At 41.1% G+C, this 17,512-nt stretch overlaps 1 protein-coding gene across 4 annotated transcripts in view; it reads right to left on the bottom strand.

Moving 5' to 3' along the window:
• Positions 1 to 15,531, bottom strand: part of LOC111859306 (uncharacterized) — a 73,373-nt gene extending 57,842 nt beyond the window's left edge. For all 4 annotated transcript variants that reach the window (XM_072718682.1, XM_072718683.1, XM_072718684.1 and 1 more), the window contains exons 1-3: positions 15,303 to 15,531; positions 14,766 to 15,110; positions 5,543 to 5,890 (exon numbers count right to left, since the gene is read on the bottom strand). In XM_072718682.1, the coding sequence (XP_072574783.1) occupies positions 5,543 to 5,890; positions 14,766 to 15,110; positions 15,303 to 15,360 (751 nt within the window). In that variant the 5' untranslated portion in view covers positions 15,361 to 15,531. The remainder of the gene's footprint in view (positions 1 to 5,542; positions 5,891 to 14,765; positions 15,111 to 15,302) is intronic.
• Between the last annotated feature and the right edge of the window lie 1,981 nt (positions 15,532 to 17,512).

Genomic DNA, 17,512 nt, shown 5'->3' with positions numbered 1-17,512 from the left:
AAACGTGTGACTAGGAATAAGTGTGGCTAAGATGAACTTCTAATAAATGCCCAGTTACAAGTGCACTACTTAACATGATTATTATTACAGGACAAACCAGCTAGCACCTATCACATAATGCCTGCATGTGCGGAGGCTGTAAATGTTGTGCAACAAAAAACAGACCAAAATGAAACAAATAATTTTCAGGCTGAATAGCATCTCATCGCTGTCTGTATGTCTTACGTCTAGATTTGGTTCTGTCAGAAACAACATCATTGTATTTCTTGGGTAGTTATGGGGCGCCAAGTGTCAAGCACTCATTTTCATGCACAAAATACATTCTGTGCCACAAAAAAACATTTAATTACAAAATCAAGTAATATCTTCCTGCATTTTGTCCTCCAAAGCATGAAGACTTTGCTTTCTTTCATGCACAGAAATCAAAAGAAATGTTTCATTTTGTGCACAGAATTGATATCAGCACTTTGCATTTCATGGACAGAAGAAAGTAATTTTGTGGTCGAAATGCTTTTTGTGAATGAAAGAAAGTCATTTCTTGGACAAAATGCATTTCATCAATTAAAGAAAACCATTTTGTGAATGAAATGCATTCTGTGAACGATACAGTTAATTTGCGGACAAAATGCATACAGACAGTGAAAAAAACATTACATTAAAAACAGCATTAAAAAGAGGAATAAAACATTTAAACATTAAAGCAATCATTAAGAACATTGGCTAAAAAGAAACATTTTCAGGCTTTTTTTAAAACATGTCACAGTCTGTGGAGCCCTCAAATGTGAAGGTAGGGCATTCCACAGCGGTGGGGCAGTGGTACGGGAGCGAGTCCTGGGAGGGAGGAGAAGGTGTGCGTTGGTGAAGCGGAGAGTGTTTAGTGACAGTGGGGAGTGAGGAGTTCTTTTAAGTATACAGGCGCATCACCATGCAGACATTGGAAGGTAAGCAGGGAGATTTTGTAGGTGATCCGGGCAGAAACGGGAAGCCAGTGAAGGGAACAGAGCACGGGGGTGATGTGCTTGTGTTTCCTCACTCTCATCAGGACCCTGACAGTGCAGTTCTGAACATACTGAAGTTTTTGTATGTTTTTGCCAGGAATCCAGATGAGAAGCGCGTTACAGTTATCCAGTCTGGAGGAGACAAAGGCATGCACTAGTTTTCTGCATCAGAAAGGGAAAGTGTAGTCCGGAGTTTAGCAATATTTCTGAGATGAAAAAAGGAGATTTTGCAAATGTGCTTGATATGGCTTTCAAAAGTAAGTTGAGGATCAAAAATAACACCAAACTTGGTGACTGTTTTAGAAAGGGAAATGTTCTGCCCGGAGAAGGAAATACTGAAGATTTTTTGTTGTTGAATTTGGTGTGGAGTGCCAATTTGAATTACTTCAGTTTTTGAGCTGTTAAGATTAAGGAAATTTTGCTCCATCCATGCCTTTATCTCATTCAGACAGGCAGTGAGTTTGGGGGGAGAGGAGGGCAAAGATGTCGAAGGAGCTGATAAAGTGGGAGGGGCCTCAGACACATTGTTACCCAGTTTCAAGTAGAGCTGGGTATCATCGGTTTAGCAGTGAAATGAGACCCCATAGCTGCTGATGATGCGCCCAAGTGGAGCCATGTACAGGTTAAAAAGAATGGGTCCCAATACTGATCCCTGAGGAACACCACAGGTGACAGGATGGCTCAATGATTTAGCATGTCCAATGGAGACAAACTCAGATCTGTCTGTGGGGTATGACTTGAACCAATCCAGGGCAGTATCCTGCAAGGTGTTGTAGGCGGTGGAGGAGGATATGGTGGTCAACAGTATCGAAGGCTGCTGACAGATCCAGAAGGACGAGGAGAGAGGAGGAGAGGAGAGCATCTGCAGTTACATCTACAGTACTAGTGATCTACTAGTGATCAATAGGTCATTTGTGACCCGGATCAAGGCTGTTTCAGTGCTGTGTGCGGAGCGGAAGTCAGATTGAAATTTGTCCAGAATTTTATTATCGTATAGGTGTCCTTGAAGATGAGCTGAAACCACTTTTTCCAGAACTTTCGAAAGGAAGGGGAGGTTGGAAATGGGTTTGTAATTTGCCAGGTCTTGAGGGTCCAGATTAGCCTTTTTAAGGAGGGATTTGATTATGGCTGATTTCAGAGTGGAGGGAACATAACCAGACTGAAGGGATTGGTTGATGATGGTAGTAATAAGGGGGCCGAGGGAGGCCATATTTGCCTTGACCAGGACTGTTGGGAAGGGGTCAAGAGCGCATGTAGAGGGTTTCATGGCCATAACAGTGGCCTCAACCTCCTTCACACAGACCTGAGGAAAAGACCAGAAGAGGGAAAGGTGTTCCCTAGAAGTGTGTTGGCACCAGTGGTGTGTGCAGTGAGGGGAGTTGCAAATGAAGAGTGGATTGTTAGGATCTTATTTTGAAAGAAGGAGATGAATTTATTACAGAGGTCATTAGTGGGGTCGGTGAGTGATGGTGTTCAAGGCTGGAGGAGGTGAGTGATGGTAGAAAAAAAGAGTTTTGGAGTTACCCGGGTTATTAGAGATTATGGATGAGTAAAAACGTGATCGAGAATCTTTGAGGGCCCTTGCATATAGTTTGCGGTGTTCCTGGTAAGCTAGTTTGTGGACTAGCAGACCCGAAGATAAAAAGCATCTCTCAAGCGCTCGACCAGCTGCCTTTAGTTTCCTCACCTCTGGTGTAAACCATGGAGCTGAGCGCAAAAAGACAACTGTCCTCATTTTAGCGGGAGCGTGGCGGTCCAAGATGGTGGAGAGGGTGGAGTTGTAGAAATCCACTGTATTGGTGGAGATTGGTATGGAGACAGGAATGTGGTCCTTAAGATCAGCTGAAAGAAATTCAGGGTTAATGGTTTTTCGATTTCAAAAGGAAATCTGCCACTTTGGCTTCATGAGAGAGTTTTGGAAGGGAAACTCCATATAAATGGCTTTGTGATCTGAGACACTCAGGTCATATACGGAGAGATGATGCACAGATACAGAGTTTGTGATGACTAAGTCCAGGGTGTGTCCTCGAGAGTGTGTTGGAGATTTGACATGATCCAAGTTCAAGCAGTCCAACAGTTGAAGGAATTTAGCAGTTTGATAATTGGTGGGAGTATCAACATGAATGTTGAAATCCCCCAGTATAAGCAGATTGGATGAAGTGGTGCAGAACAATGACAAGGTCTCTGACATCTGAGAGAGAAAGGAGGGACAATATTTAGGGGGCCTGTAGATAAGAAGTACTGACATTGAGTGCGGTGGTTTGGAGGAGAAGGCCAAGCACTCAAAGGAGTACAGCACAGGCAAAGGCGCAGGATAAAGGCCCAAATGACCTTTAAAAATGACAGCTAAACCACCGCCACGACCTGAGCATCGTTGTCACACTTCAGGAGCAGGCGAGCAGAGCCGAACTTACGGGTAAACGGGGTTTATTTAGGGCAGAATGGCGACGAACACCAAACATTACCTGACACCACAAAACGTCAATGACAGATCTGGGAAGACTCACTCAGATGCGGACTAAATACACTGGACAAGGCAAGAGAAACAGGAAACAGGTGATGACAATCGGGAATTAACACGAGGTAACGAGGGGGGCGTGGCACACACGAGGATCGGACGAGCCGGGCGTGACAATTGTGCTCTTTGGAGATAGTTATATCCAGGCGGACAGGCCTCATTGAGGACAGAAAAACTATTTGGCTGATGCCAGGTCTCTGTGAGGCACATGATACAGTATGCAAATCCTTGTCTTGGATGTGCTCCTGAATGAGACATGCTTTATTACCCAAGGACTGAACGTTAAAAAGTCCAACTTTAAGATGAGGCGCTGCCATATGTCTTTTAAAAGTCCTGAGAAGATTAAAATCCACTCCACGTTCTCCCAGCCGTTTGATGGTGAGGATGTCCAGAGGATCCACAGGGACGTTGCTGTTGTTGAGGCTCAGGAGGTCTGCAGCCGAATAGCTTAGCATTGCGCTAGTCGAGGAGGAAGGCATGACGATTCCCATCACATATATAAGGGGGCCTGAGCGAAGAAACAGCAGCCAAAGTCGCAAGGATGTTTCAGGGCAAATCTGGGGGACTAGAGCATTAAATACTGATAAAGTTACTATACTCTTTTACTCTTTTGGCGGAGAAGCAGCGAACACACAACGCCAGCGTCCTCTCCGCGCAAGGTGTCCGCCATAGTGCCAAAATGCATTGAATCTTTTGTTGAGTCACAAAAGGCATTTCATGACTCATGAAAAGCATGTAGTAGGTGTGTGCTCGTGGGGGGAGTAGTACTTTCCAATTACTAAAAGGTGAGGCACCAGCTTTGATTTTCCCCTGAATAACACTGTCCCCAATAGTTCAGATCAGACATACTGGGTAGCCTGCATGTAAAATAAAACAATAAAATTTTGAACATGAATGGATTAATACAATGAGTCACAGACAGTCTGCAGATCCTCATAGAATTGCTGGTGTCACAAACTGCAGATGGAGCTACAGTACATTAACGTCGCAAGTGCTTTAAGTTCCTGAGTGTGTCACGCCCAATAAATCCTGTGTTTTGGTCCCATATAATTTAATGTAATTGCATTATATTAATATAATATGACTGCATGTTATAAACTGTAAAAGAGCTTTTATTGTTTCTTCTTTTCCTACAATTCACATTCACATTCCAAACTGATGGGTGTGGGGGCAGTGACATTCCAGGCTGAGGAATTTTATATTGTAATAATTATTGTTATTGTTTTATCACCCAGTCCTACTTATAGGGACTAGTTCTAGCTCTAGCTAGCAACTCACCCCTAGTGTGAGGTACAGAGCTGAGTGGGGATCAGTGTCACTGTCATTCTAGCTTCATACCCCCTTGTGGAATTGGAGTGCTGATGTTTCAGGGACTCCCCATGCCTGCGGTCCCACCTGCCTCTCCCTCCTACTTATGCTGCCATAGCCATACCTGCCGGAGATTACATATTGCACTTACCTAACTGTTTGCACTACCTCTGTCACATCTGCCTTGGTCACTGGAGGTTTTGGGCAGGGATCATGTAAAGTGTTTTGGGACAATGCAATGTTATGAAAATGGGCTTTACAAATAAAACTGGATTGAATTGAATTGAAATTGATTTGATTAAACTGTAAAAACTTATCCTTTATAGTTTATTTGAACACCCATTTTCAGCCTCTCATTTCACACAGCACACACCTTTAATTTGTGCTCACATCTTTTAAAACTATGTATTGCCCTCCATTTTTTCCTACTGCAAGCTTCTTATAGGTGAATAATACAGGAGATGCCGAACAAAACAACGGCATATAGGGATGTCCGAAAAATATGCTTTAGCACTGGACATAAACCTTTGAGAAAAATCAAAGGCATTGTGGTGCTGCACGACATGTTTTGTAGGCTGCACTTTGGGAACCCCTGAGTTAGACTAAAGGATGTGCATAAAGGTCAGTAAACACCAGGAAAACTGCCCTCAGCAGAATAAAAATGCGAAACAATCACATAAAATTGTCCATGATAAAACCAGTCATTCTAGTGACTCACCCAGTGCTGCTATCCTGGCAGTTGTATTGGCAGAATCAGTATCTGAGTGGACTTGACACCTGAACTCTCCTTTGTCTTCAGTCCCGACTTTCCTCAGATTCATTGAGAAGTTTCCTTTGGCAATTTCCTCAGTGAAGAAATCAGCTCTTCCAAAGTATCTGTCATCCTGCGACTCTGGTCTGTTCTCTCCATCATCATACAGAAGCACCAAGATGTCACCATCTGTCTTCCTCCATTCCACCTCAAGCTCTGTCACATTAACATGGGTGTCCACAGAGCAGCTGAGAGTCACATCCTCTCCAGCATGTGCATAGACAGATTCATCTGAACCCGTCACCACCAGCCGCTCTGGAACAAGAACAGGAAGATTCACACAACCTGGTAACCTGACACAGGAATTAAAGTAAAATAAAAAAAATCTTCTGACTGAATTTTTTTTCAGGCCACATTAGAACATGTACACACTGTAGGGGTGTAACGATACACCAAAGGCACGATTCGGTTCGGTTCACGGTTTTGGAGCCTCGGTTCGATTCGGTTCGGTTCACGGTTTTGGAGCCTCGGTTCGGTTCGGTTCGGTTTCTGTTTGCTGTGGGGTTAGGGTTGATGTCATCTTAACAGCAATGCTAAGGAACAATAGATTCACTTAATAACAAGAACAACTAAACTTTTTCTTTATTAACTTTGCCATCACATTTTAGTACAGTCAGGATACCAGAGTAAACTACAAAAATTTAATAAATACCTCCAATATAGACTAGTCAGAAAAAAACAATTCTAATACTAACTTTAGAATATAATATTTAGAACAAAATTTAGAACAAAAGCTCATCATTACTAATACAATTTAATCAAATGTGATAAAATAAAGATGTGTTTAAATTGGTTAAATTAGTTAGAGACAAGTGACGTCAACCTCAACAATGGGCAGCAGGGGGCGTGAGAGTACCGCGGTACGCCACGAGAGTTTCGCGATACGTATCGTGGTTCGTGTATCGCGATATTTCGGTTCGGTTTGTAATATCGTTACACCCCTAACACACTGTAAAGCTTTTTTAAGGTGGGTGTTGTACCACCCTTTTAAGAGAGTAACTGCTTCTTTTCTGCTGTGCAGTCCCTTCCCATAGGTTTTCAGGGTTGTGGCAGCTGAGAAAATGGCAGACAGTGTGTACATGCCCTTAGCTCTCAAGGCCTGCAAAACAAGTAAAATTATAATATTTCAGCAGTAACCCATACAAAACCCATTGCTGCTGTTCTCTTATGCCGCTATCAAGTTGTAAAAATGGCTTTTACTTTATTTAAGTAATGGAGACCAATAATTTTTAAACACGAAATATGACTTAATCATTTCTTAATATTTACCATTTTTTGTCAACAAAAATCAATGTGTAGGCTACACTCTACCCATGGAGCATAACTGTGCTCACGATAATGCTGCCTATCCCTGGTTAGTGCACTGACAAGAATACAACCACCAATTAAATAAACAATTAAGTATGTCACAATTCAGAACTCTTTCACTCACAGAGGCTGCATCATAACCATGCCACAGTGGGCCAGACTTAAAAAGGAAACCTGCAGTGGGTTGCACCAGCTAAGATTAAGTTCAACTGCTGCCTAGAGTGGACGTAAAGTGCCCATACTTTTGAGTGTACAAACTACAAAATAAATTATGGGTTGCACCACGCAAATAGTTCCAACGTATGACTTAAGGTACACTTTACACCCAACCTTACATTCAAACTTAGCTGCTACGTGAAATTTAGCTGGTGCAACCCACTGCTGCTACGTGAAATTTAGACAGAGCTATTGTGATGCGCAAGTTATGATAGGATAACATAATGTAAACTAATGTAGCCTAATGTCAATCAACAAAATGTACGAGAGAATGTTCTGATGCTGACAATACATTCCCAAGAAAAAACTATTCTCATATGGCACAGTTGACGGAAAGCATATACGCCAAGAGAGGTGGATTTTTCATCGCAATTCTACATAATCCACGTGAGATAATTAAAGCACACACACCCCAACATGTTTCAGAACAGCACATCAACCAACAACACCATTGTCAACATGACAACTGACCAGCTGACTCGTTCTGAATTATGTACAGTACTGTGACCCCACACTAGGCTGCAATCATTTCAGCATTGTCACCCCAATGTGCATATCTGCAATAATCACATCGTAGGACATGCAATGTCAAGTAAGGCAAATTAAGTCAATCATGCAACTTTTTTGTACTTGATACAGAAGGAAAACTCACATGGTTCTCGTTTTCCAAGACTACAAGAGAAGTCTGTCTTACGCAACATAATTTACTCCGATTTAAGGGTTTTTGGATACATGGAGTTTGTTTTGTGATTGACATGCAGGTTCTGCATGCACAATGAACCAGTTAGCACATGCAATTCTCATGTTGCAAGGACTGTGATAGTCATCTGGTGAGAAATGAATGCAAATCTGAATGAAAATAAAGGGTGAGATGTTGCATAAGCCGGTGGAAACAATGTCATGATAAATGTGCACCATAATCAAAGCTAAAGGCGGTTCAACGAAAAATTCAAATGGCGACTTTTTTTTTGGCCGGGCAGTGTATTTAAATGCTATTCCTGAAAGCTGTCATAATTAATTGATTTAGAAGGATTTCTTTATTTTTCATAACAACAGGGTCATCCTATGAACGTCTTAAGGATGTCCCCAAAAAAGGAACATGATGTGACTGTTTTGGGGACATCCTCTGGCTGTCCTTGTTTATGTCCCTTGCATTACTGCTAAAATGTTAAATAATAACTATTTATGAACAGGGATTTGCATGGGTATAATGTCCATAATATGTTCTCAGAACGTCCTTAATTGGTCCTGAGAATGTCCCTAAAAATTCCATGATAGGTACTCTAGATGTCCTTAGGACACCCCTTAATGTTGTCCTTAGAACAAAAAAAAATCCATTTGGATGCTCTAAGGATGTCCTTTGAGGATGTCATCCAAACCAAAGGAGGACATCCTAAGGATGGCCTAAGGACACATTGCTGTTTGTTGGTTATCACATGGCAGTGCAATTCTAAGTCCGTAACCCCCTCCGCCCACGCTTTTTCCTCTCTTCAGATCTGTAGTGATCTCATATATGGCCTCTCCGAAATCTAATTGCCGGAAATCCATCGTAGTGACAGAGAACTTTAATTCCTGCTAACAGTAATATGTTTTTTCCATTCATATTCAGAGAGGAAACTTAGATATTTGGATCAGTTCCCATGTTAACATATATCGCTTTTCAAATTTCACAACTTAGAAAACAGGTAGATAAAAAAATGAGGAAAAAAAGCTTCAAGCATGGCCATAGCAACTATAACGCAGAGATCGAATTTATCGACGGCATCGACAGCAAAAGCCGCCGTGCCTTAGCAATTGGCCCTGAATATTTACAAGTTCTTGCCGGCAGATACTTGCAGTGCCCTCTTCCTCAGTTGCCTTTGTGCCCTATTGTGTATGTTTAGATCATAATAAAGTCAATAAACTTATGAAATCAAGAACAAGTTCTTCCGTTTTTTACTTCTCTGTCGCCATGTCCATGATGTCTGAGTTGATAAGCGCATCCCATAATTTTACGTTAGCCACGCCTCCATGGTTAAATTATTCAGAGCGGCTATTCTAGCCGATGCTTACCTCCCTCCGAAACTAATAGCAACATGTTCATAGAATAGGGAGGGTGAGAAGGTTTAGAAGTTCTTTTGAAAGTGAGGCTGTATTGGGGGTATTTTTGGCACATGGACAATCATCGATTTACATCGACGAATACATGTAAAAGTTAAAAACCTGAAGAAAGTCTCCTCTTCACATCTGAAGGCAACTTGTTAAGGACCTGTTATAAGGCCACAAAGTTCCAATTAAAATGCCTACGAAAGATCGAGTGAAAAAAAGAAAGCAGGCTGAGATGACGGCCGCTGCTTCTAAGACCCAGAAATTTCGCTGGTTATGCATGTCTTTCCCAATCATACCACATCTATTGTTATGGAAATTATCTGTCATTACTTGACGTTGTAATAATTTGTAATAGACTGTAATAATTCATAGAAGATTGAAATAATTGATACCAGATGTGCATTGAATTGAAGTGAAAACAGAGAAGGAGTTAGAGCATAAATTGTACTGTCCTGCAGCTGCTGTCACTGGACAGTTCGTAGCGGCTCGCAGAAGTGTTGCGGGACAGTTCGTAGTGGCTCGCGGCACTGGGCGGGACAGTTCGTAGTGGCTCGCGGCACTGGGCGGGACAGTTAGCGAGTGGCTCGCGACAGTGTTTGAGTGGCTCGGGACAGTGTTTGAGTGGCTTGCGACAGTGTTTGAGTGTCTCAGGACAGTGTTTGATTGGCTCGGGACAGTGTTTGAGTGGCTCGGGACAGTTGGCGAGTGTTAGTTAGTTGGCTTGAATATGGTCACTCATGCATTATTTTGAAGTTCTGTTAGTCATGTTAGTGTTCAATGTCTCAGTAAAAAAAATGTTCATTAAATTAAAGTTTTTATCACTGACAATAGCTGGTTCTTTTTTTTTTCATAAAACATTTCGTCATTACTGAGTAGGTGAATGAAGGCAACAGCATCTTTTTTTCAATAGCTAGTCTAACACTATTGCACAGGGTGCTAATGCATTTATTGCCATTGAAAATGTCAGAATGCTAAATATTTCATGTGTCCGGCTATATACCTTTTTGCCTCAGTGCCCTGGCCAGTAATTCTTGATTGCCTTGGTGCCCTCCGAACCTACGGGAAAATGCCTTAGTGCCCTCCTATATTTGAGGGGATAAAAGGCAAACATTGCTGTGCCCCCCGAACAAAGTAATTCTACCCCTGATAACGGTTGAGGGGACATTCCCACCCATCTTTTTAAAAGAGTGGAATTTGCCCTGCCCCCCTCTACACTTTCCCTTTACCAAAGTTAAAGGATATTGTATGGAGGGAAATCCCGTTCCCTATAGTTGCTACAGCGATGCTTGATTTTTTTTCCATTTTTTTTTCATCATCTTCCTGGTTTCTAAGCAGGGGAGACCTCTGCTGGCCAAATAGGTACAGGACAGGGCCGAGGGAGACAGGACCCGACAATATTATGGAGGGAAATCCCGACATTTTTCAAAAGGAATTGCAAATTGCATTTGCAATTGCATTTTTCATATGTGGACGCATAAAGTGTGACATAATTCAAATGCAATTGCAAATTTTGCATTACCGTTTGCTTTTTCGCTTTCGCGAATGAACACTGACTGCCACATTTCAAATGAAAAAGCAAAGTCCATTTGCAATTGCATTTCCCATGTCTTACAAGGGAAATCCCGGACATTTTTCAAAAGGAATTGCAACTGCGTTTTCCATATGTAGACGCATAAAGTGTGACATAATTCAAATGCAATTGCAAATTTTGCATTACCGTTTGCTTTTCCGCTTTCGCGAACGAACACTGCCACATTTCAAATGAAAAACCAAAGTCCATTTGCAATTGCATTTCCCATGTCTTACAAGGGTCAGGGGTGGGTCTATACTGTGGGGCGTGATTGTATGGGGAGTGACGTCACTCGCAGTCGACAACCAAGAGGGGTGTGGAAGAAACACGTTGAATTACACTTATCGAATAATCCAAAATTAAGTTCCAAAACATACGTATTTTAAAGTGCATGTTTATAATTCAACCACATGAATTCAGTTCATTTAATTTCGCCTCAAAATGAATTTCAAAAGAACACATTCAGTTGAAAATATTCTATGTGTTTTATTCAAGCAGTAACATTCAGTCCTCTTATTTCTGCTTTACAATATTCAGTCCCGTTATTTTCGCTGTTTCAAATACGCTGCCACAATTTCAGTGGTTTAAAATACGGTCCGAAATTCAACCCTCTACATCGGGGACTAGCAGGATGAGCGATAGACTGCCGATAGAGTTCTCTTCGATATAGTTATCTCATATATTTCATATATTTATCACGCTGATTTAAACTTTTGGTGTGTAAACCTTGTAGTTGCCCGAAGGGATCTTACGTTAGCAAGATAAGTTTGGTGATAATTAATGCAGCTAGCGAATTACTTACATAAAAACCTATTAGTTGGGGGGCGCAATAAGTTATCGTAGATAACTATATCGAAGAGAACTCTATCGGCAGTCTATCGCTCATCCTGCTAGTCCCCGATGTAGAGGGTTGAATTTCGGGACGTATTTTAAACATTGCAATTGCATTTGAATTATGTCACACTTTATGCGTCCACATATGGAAAACACAATTGCAAATGCAATTTGCAATTTCTTTTGAAAAATGTCGGAATTTCCCTCCATAATATTGTCGGGTCCTGTCTCCCTCGGCCCTGTCCTGATTTTTTTCCCCATCCTCACATGTAGTTTTGCACAACACGCATGTGGTTTGTGTTGCAAAAGAAGCATAGAAACATGAATCAAGACCATAAAAAGAGAGACTGAAATGTAAAAAAATTGTGCCAAGTTAAGCTGCTATAAGGAGTGTACACAAGCTGTGAGTGGGTGCATAGAAACTGCATAGGTCTGATTTACGATGCTAGGTGTCCAGTTTTCCGAGTTACTGTGTGATGATAGGGCTGGGCAATATGCCCTAAAAATATTTTGCTTGTTTTAGTTTTTCCATTATTATGTCATACATTAAGGCTTAACTATAACTAGATGATTATTACATTCCTTACAGTACATGCAATTTAAGCTTGTATTTTTAGTATAATATGAATATTTTGCATTTACTTCTTTGTCTTTTCACTTTTAACCTACACTTCTAACTTTTGTAGATGTGTATACAAAATAGAAAAATATTTTAAAAGAAAAAGAAAAGAAAAGAAAAAAAAATCCTATCAAAACAATAGTGGTCCATAGGCACTATGTGTTTTGGATCCTTAATAATTTGTTATCATTCTCTTTAGTTGTCCCCCCAACTTTTGAAATCATTTCTATGCCCACACTGTCAGAAAAAAGTACCAATTTGTACCTTTGAGTGGACAATTACTTGTGACTGAGGCTATACCCTCATGGCAGGGGCGTAGATTTAGGGTGGACGGAGGGGATGTGTCCCCACCAATATCCTCCGACCATTGAAATGTCCCCACCAATAATTTAATCCACTTAAAAAAAAAAAAAACAATCATACTGTCAACATTAACCTAGACACGCAGAAAGGGATAAATCACGTTCTCTCCTTGAGTCCTCCCGCCCCCAAAACACATATGAACATTTTGATTGGCTGTGCATTTCCCTGCTATCATGTGAGAGGCTGTGGCTGCGTTCAGATACAAGCAGCGCCAAATGCAGTGGATTTTTTTCCCCGTGTGTTGGGTGACACATGTGAGGATGGCGGCAGCAAAAAAAAAGAAGCTGGACATAAGGAGCTTTTTTTCAAAGAAAAGTGTAAGTCACTTCAAGTTCGCTAGTGAATCCATCAAAGTCCATCAAAGTAACGACAACAGTTAACGTTAATGCTAGTGGGGTTTTTTGTTTTACCGCTTTGACATTCATTATAGCAGGGCAGGCTATAGTCTGTGAATACGGACTTAAAACTAACAGCAGATTAAACAGCTAAATGTAAAAGTATAAATATGATCCCTGTCAGTTCTCCTAATCTAATGACGACTATTTGTCAGAAATCAGTCTTGTGAAAGAAATTGATATGCTACATACTAATATTGCCATGGCTAGAGTAGAATTTTATTGACAGTTCACCAATAGACAATCCACTTCGCACAAATAGTTTTTAAAATTCATTCACTGACTTGGCAAACATTAATGATTTGATTCAAGATTTGCACACTAAGACTCAGAAAAAGTGAAATAAAATGATTGCTGTTTAAATGGCATGTGTTTATCCTGTTTTGTCAGGTGACAGAACCTAAACAACTGTGCTGTGTATCAGACAGTGATGGAGAGAAGGGGTCACAGGTGATGTTGAACGATGACTTGATATTATTATACCTAGTTGTCCTGAGATTTAACATTGTTACCAATAATAGGCTGAGGTATTCTCTGTCAATGCTCATAAGGAATCCCTCAATGTTTTTTTATTAGGGGACAGAAGCAGATCAGCCATGTTGTAGTTTGAATCTGAATCTGAACGTTGATTATATATAACATATAATACGTGTGTGTGTATTATACATGTTGATTATACTAATATTTAACATTATGAGGAGTGATTGGCTGAGGATGTAAGTGATTCATTAGTGTTTTTGGCAAAAGTTTTGAACTGACATGTCTCACTTTTTTGTCACGCTATGTCATCAGATGGCAATCCTGTCAGGTACTAGTGCAGTCAGAGGGGAAGAGTTAGGGTCAAAGGTGAGGCCTATTAAAGGCATTGTCCAGCCCCCAAAAAAACTTTACTCACTATTTACTCAAGTGGTTCCATTCCTTTGACATTACACTATTCCTTAATTTAACTTAATGAATTGCATTTCGAGTGGATTAATATCAATCGAAGCATTGCTAGTATTAATGTAAAGTGATTTTGCATTTTGCAGCATATTAAAAAAACATGCATTCCATGGACGGAGTTGGGGTGGCGGGGTTGGTGTGTGGGGCAGGGGATGGGGGGGGGGGGGGTGGAGTCATAGGTCCCCACCAATGTCCAGAGCAAATCTACGCCCTTGCCTCATGGGTCAGCCAATTGTATCCTAGCTATAAGTAAATGTACCTTCTAAGGTTCAGAGCACAACATAACCGAAAATTCACTGCACAGACATAAAGTGGGTGTGTTCTGGTTCGGCAAAAGGAGCGATGCTTCGTGACTCAAGGGGAAGGGTGGGAATAGCTGGTTAAGGACATCAGACTTTCCCATCAGACTATGCTTTCTGTTTAACTTTCAAAGAAGGAGGCCTACAAAGGCTACACTTTCATAGACTACGTCCTTCAAAGGATGCAGCCCCTGAATTTGGAGACAACCTAGGCAGCCTTTGTAGGTTGCTTCCTTCAAAGGTCCGCACAGTGAAACTTGGGATCTTGGCAAAAGAATAACACGTTGCTAGCCTATATTTGACAAAACATTTTTGTACCATTGGTCATAAAGGTAAAGATCAGAACATCTTCACACCAGAGATTAACTGCCTAAATTATATTTTAAAAAGCAATGAAATTACACTACATACCACAGCAGAATGATCAAATCCAAAAATAAGAAATAACAACACAAGTCTATGTGTTTTAAGCCGTAAAAAATAAAGTCTCACTTGCCTAATTCTTGTATTTCCACCCGTGTTTCATTGTGCTCCTGTGCTGTATAAACCACACACTTGTACACTCCTGCATCTGTAGTCCTCACACCGTCAAGCAGCAGAGAGAAGTTGCCTTTGGGGATTTCCTGAGAGAAGAAGTGGGCTCTGTCAATGTAGGCGTCCCCCTGTGATTCAGGTCTGCTCTGACCATCCTGGAATAGGTGCACGATGGTGCCTGAATCAGTCCTTCTCCAGTCCACCTCCAGCTCCTCCAAAGGCAGGGGTCTGTCCACAAAGCAGGGCAGCAGTACAGCTCCTCCCAGTCGGGCTGTTAGAGGGTCAGCAGAGCCGTGTAGCAGGAATCCTAACACCGTAATAAGAGGTATCTCGTCACGACTCAAATCATTAAATAATAATCACAAATCATCCATTATAAATTAGTTCTTTGAGTATTCGGTCAACAAACATTGCGCTATCAGTTAATCAATAATAATAGGTAAGGTAAACATTCAAAACTGCCATAAAAATGTTGGACTTATTTTTGTACGATACATACCATCAGAGATAATGACGAACTCAACAAATATCAAAATAATGCTGAGACTTTTGATCATCTTCACCTATTAGGTTGCGGGTAGTGATTTTTCTTTCGCGAAGAACTGTTTCTATTCGACTGGAAATATTTTAAATATTTGAAACATATATGCACTCTGACACAGTTAAAATTTTACACGTATTGTCTTCTTTTTGACCTAAACTAATTTTCACTTTCAGTTTGCACCGGATGAGGAGGGATTTCCAGAAATCAGTGTTCGGGTTAATATGTACGGTGTTCCTTTTGTGCCAAAAAATAAGTCGATATGCCCGCGTCTACTGAACAAGTAGCATACAACGAGGCTGAAGCTGGCTCCTTATTTGCGTTTCCTTTTTTGGATTTTCCGGTCCACCTTAAATGATGTGAAGCTCAATGCAATGACGCGTTTGCGCCTGTAGGGGGAATATTTAGTAGTGAGAAAATTTCACAAATGGACTTATTGCACAGGTGGCATCCTATCACGGTACCACGCTTGAATTCACTGAGCTCCTGAGCGCGACCCATTCTTTAGCAAATGTTTGTAGAAGCAGTCTGCATGCCTAGGTGTTTGATTTTATGCACTCGTGGCTATGAAAGTGATTGGAACACCCGAATTCAATGATTTGGAGGGGTGTCCCAATATTTTTGGCAATACAGTGTACTTTCATAGAAGTGACAACAAGTTAGCCGAAGCGTGTTCAATTGATATAAATCGAAAGCCAAATGAAGTTCTGAAGGTAAGCCCCCTACAGGCGCAACCGTATCATTGCATTCGGCTGCGCCGCATTTAAGATGGACCGGAAAATCCGAAAACTGGGATGCGAATAAGGAGCCAACTTAAGCCTCGTGAGGACACCTCCAATAACCTCGATCCATTACGGGGCACGTATAGGAAGAGCTAACACTTCTGACCTTAGTATTTTAAAAATCCTGGCTACGGCCCTGGCTGTATTTATTAAAATTACCACAATGGATATACATATGTGAATATGTAATGTAATGTCTGTACAAAGTGTAACATCTGTTGAGATGCAACCCAAAACACCTGTATCATATACTGATGTGAGTCAGTAACATACATGATATAAGTAATTGTTAATTAATTAATACAGATGGTATGAGGTGTGAACTGCTAGGCTGGTATGGCATGTTTGGTATCAAACTGATGGAAAATCATTCCTGATTCCAAATAAATCAATAAATAAAAAATGTATGCATCAAAAGTTACACCAGCTTAATGAAAATCATCAGTAAAGGGGAATCAACAACCTCTCCAAATGCCGCACCTTCCTGAGTGCCATAATCCCGTCAGCTCATCAGACTCTGCGACCAACTGCCAAGACCCCCCCCCCCCCCCCCACTCTACAACCAAGTAAACCAACTTCCTTTCATTCTAACAACCTAAGCTGTTCTGTTAACCTGCTATAAGACTTTAGAGTTGTCGTTCCATAAACTGTGCTTGCTTTGCAGAACAGTATTTACCTTTTAAGGCTACTCATTTAAATCTGGTCATTGCATTTCCATAATTACATTGTTTGTTTCTATTCCGTTATTTCGTGTTTGTTGTTTGTGTTAAGTGTAATGTCTGTCTTATGTTAGCTAGGAATAAATGCATGTCTTTTACACAACTTCAGCCTCCGTTCATTGAGTGCTCACAATAGTCTCTGCCTCTGTGCGATCTGGATACTAAGCTCTGAACCTCAAACTCGCCAGAAATGTCACGAGACTCTCTCTCATCAGTCGTGAGGGGAGCTTTGCTACCGATCGTTTACATTACCTGGTGATGCAGCTCGCTGGATGAGCCTTCTAACCCAGGTTACTGAGCGATACTGGTAATTAGTGAATCCCATTCAAGTCTCACATTAACAGACTCACGGGGATACCGCAATTGAGTTTGGAGGAGCCGACCATTCGGCATAACAATTAGATAATAATCAGCATTAAATAATGATTAATTTAAATTTTATTAATTTCAAAACATATTGGTGGAGATATTAAAATTTACCTGAGCTAATAATTCCTACATCCATAATCCTCCTCTTAGGCCTTCCTCTTTCACACCAGCCACCTGCATGTCCTCTCTCCCAACATACCCAACATCTCTCCTCTGTACATGTCCAAACCAACGCAATCTTACCTCTCTGGCTTTGTCTCCAAACCATCCAACCTGACCTGTCCCTCTAATATACTCG

Source organism: Paramormyrops kingsleyae, chromosome 12 (genome assembly GCF_048594095.1).
Source record: "Paramormyrops kingsleyae isolate MSU_618 chromosome 12, PKINGS_0.4, whole genome shotgun sequence".
Lineage (NCBI taxonomy): Eukaryota > Metazoa > Chordata > Actinopteri > Osteoglossiformes > Mormyridae > Paramormyrops > Paramormyrops kingsleyae.
This window is presented reverse-complemented; position numbering and strand designations above follow the sequence as displayed.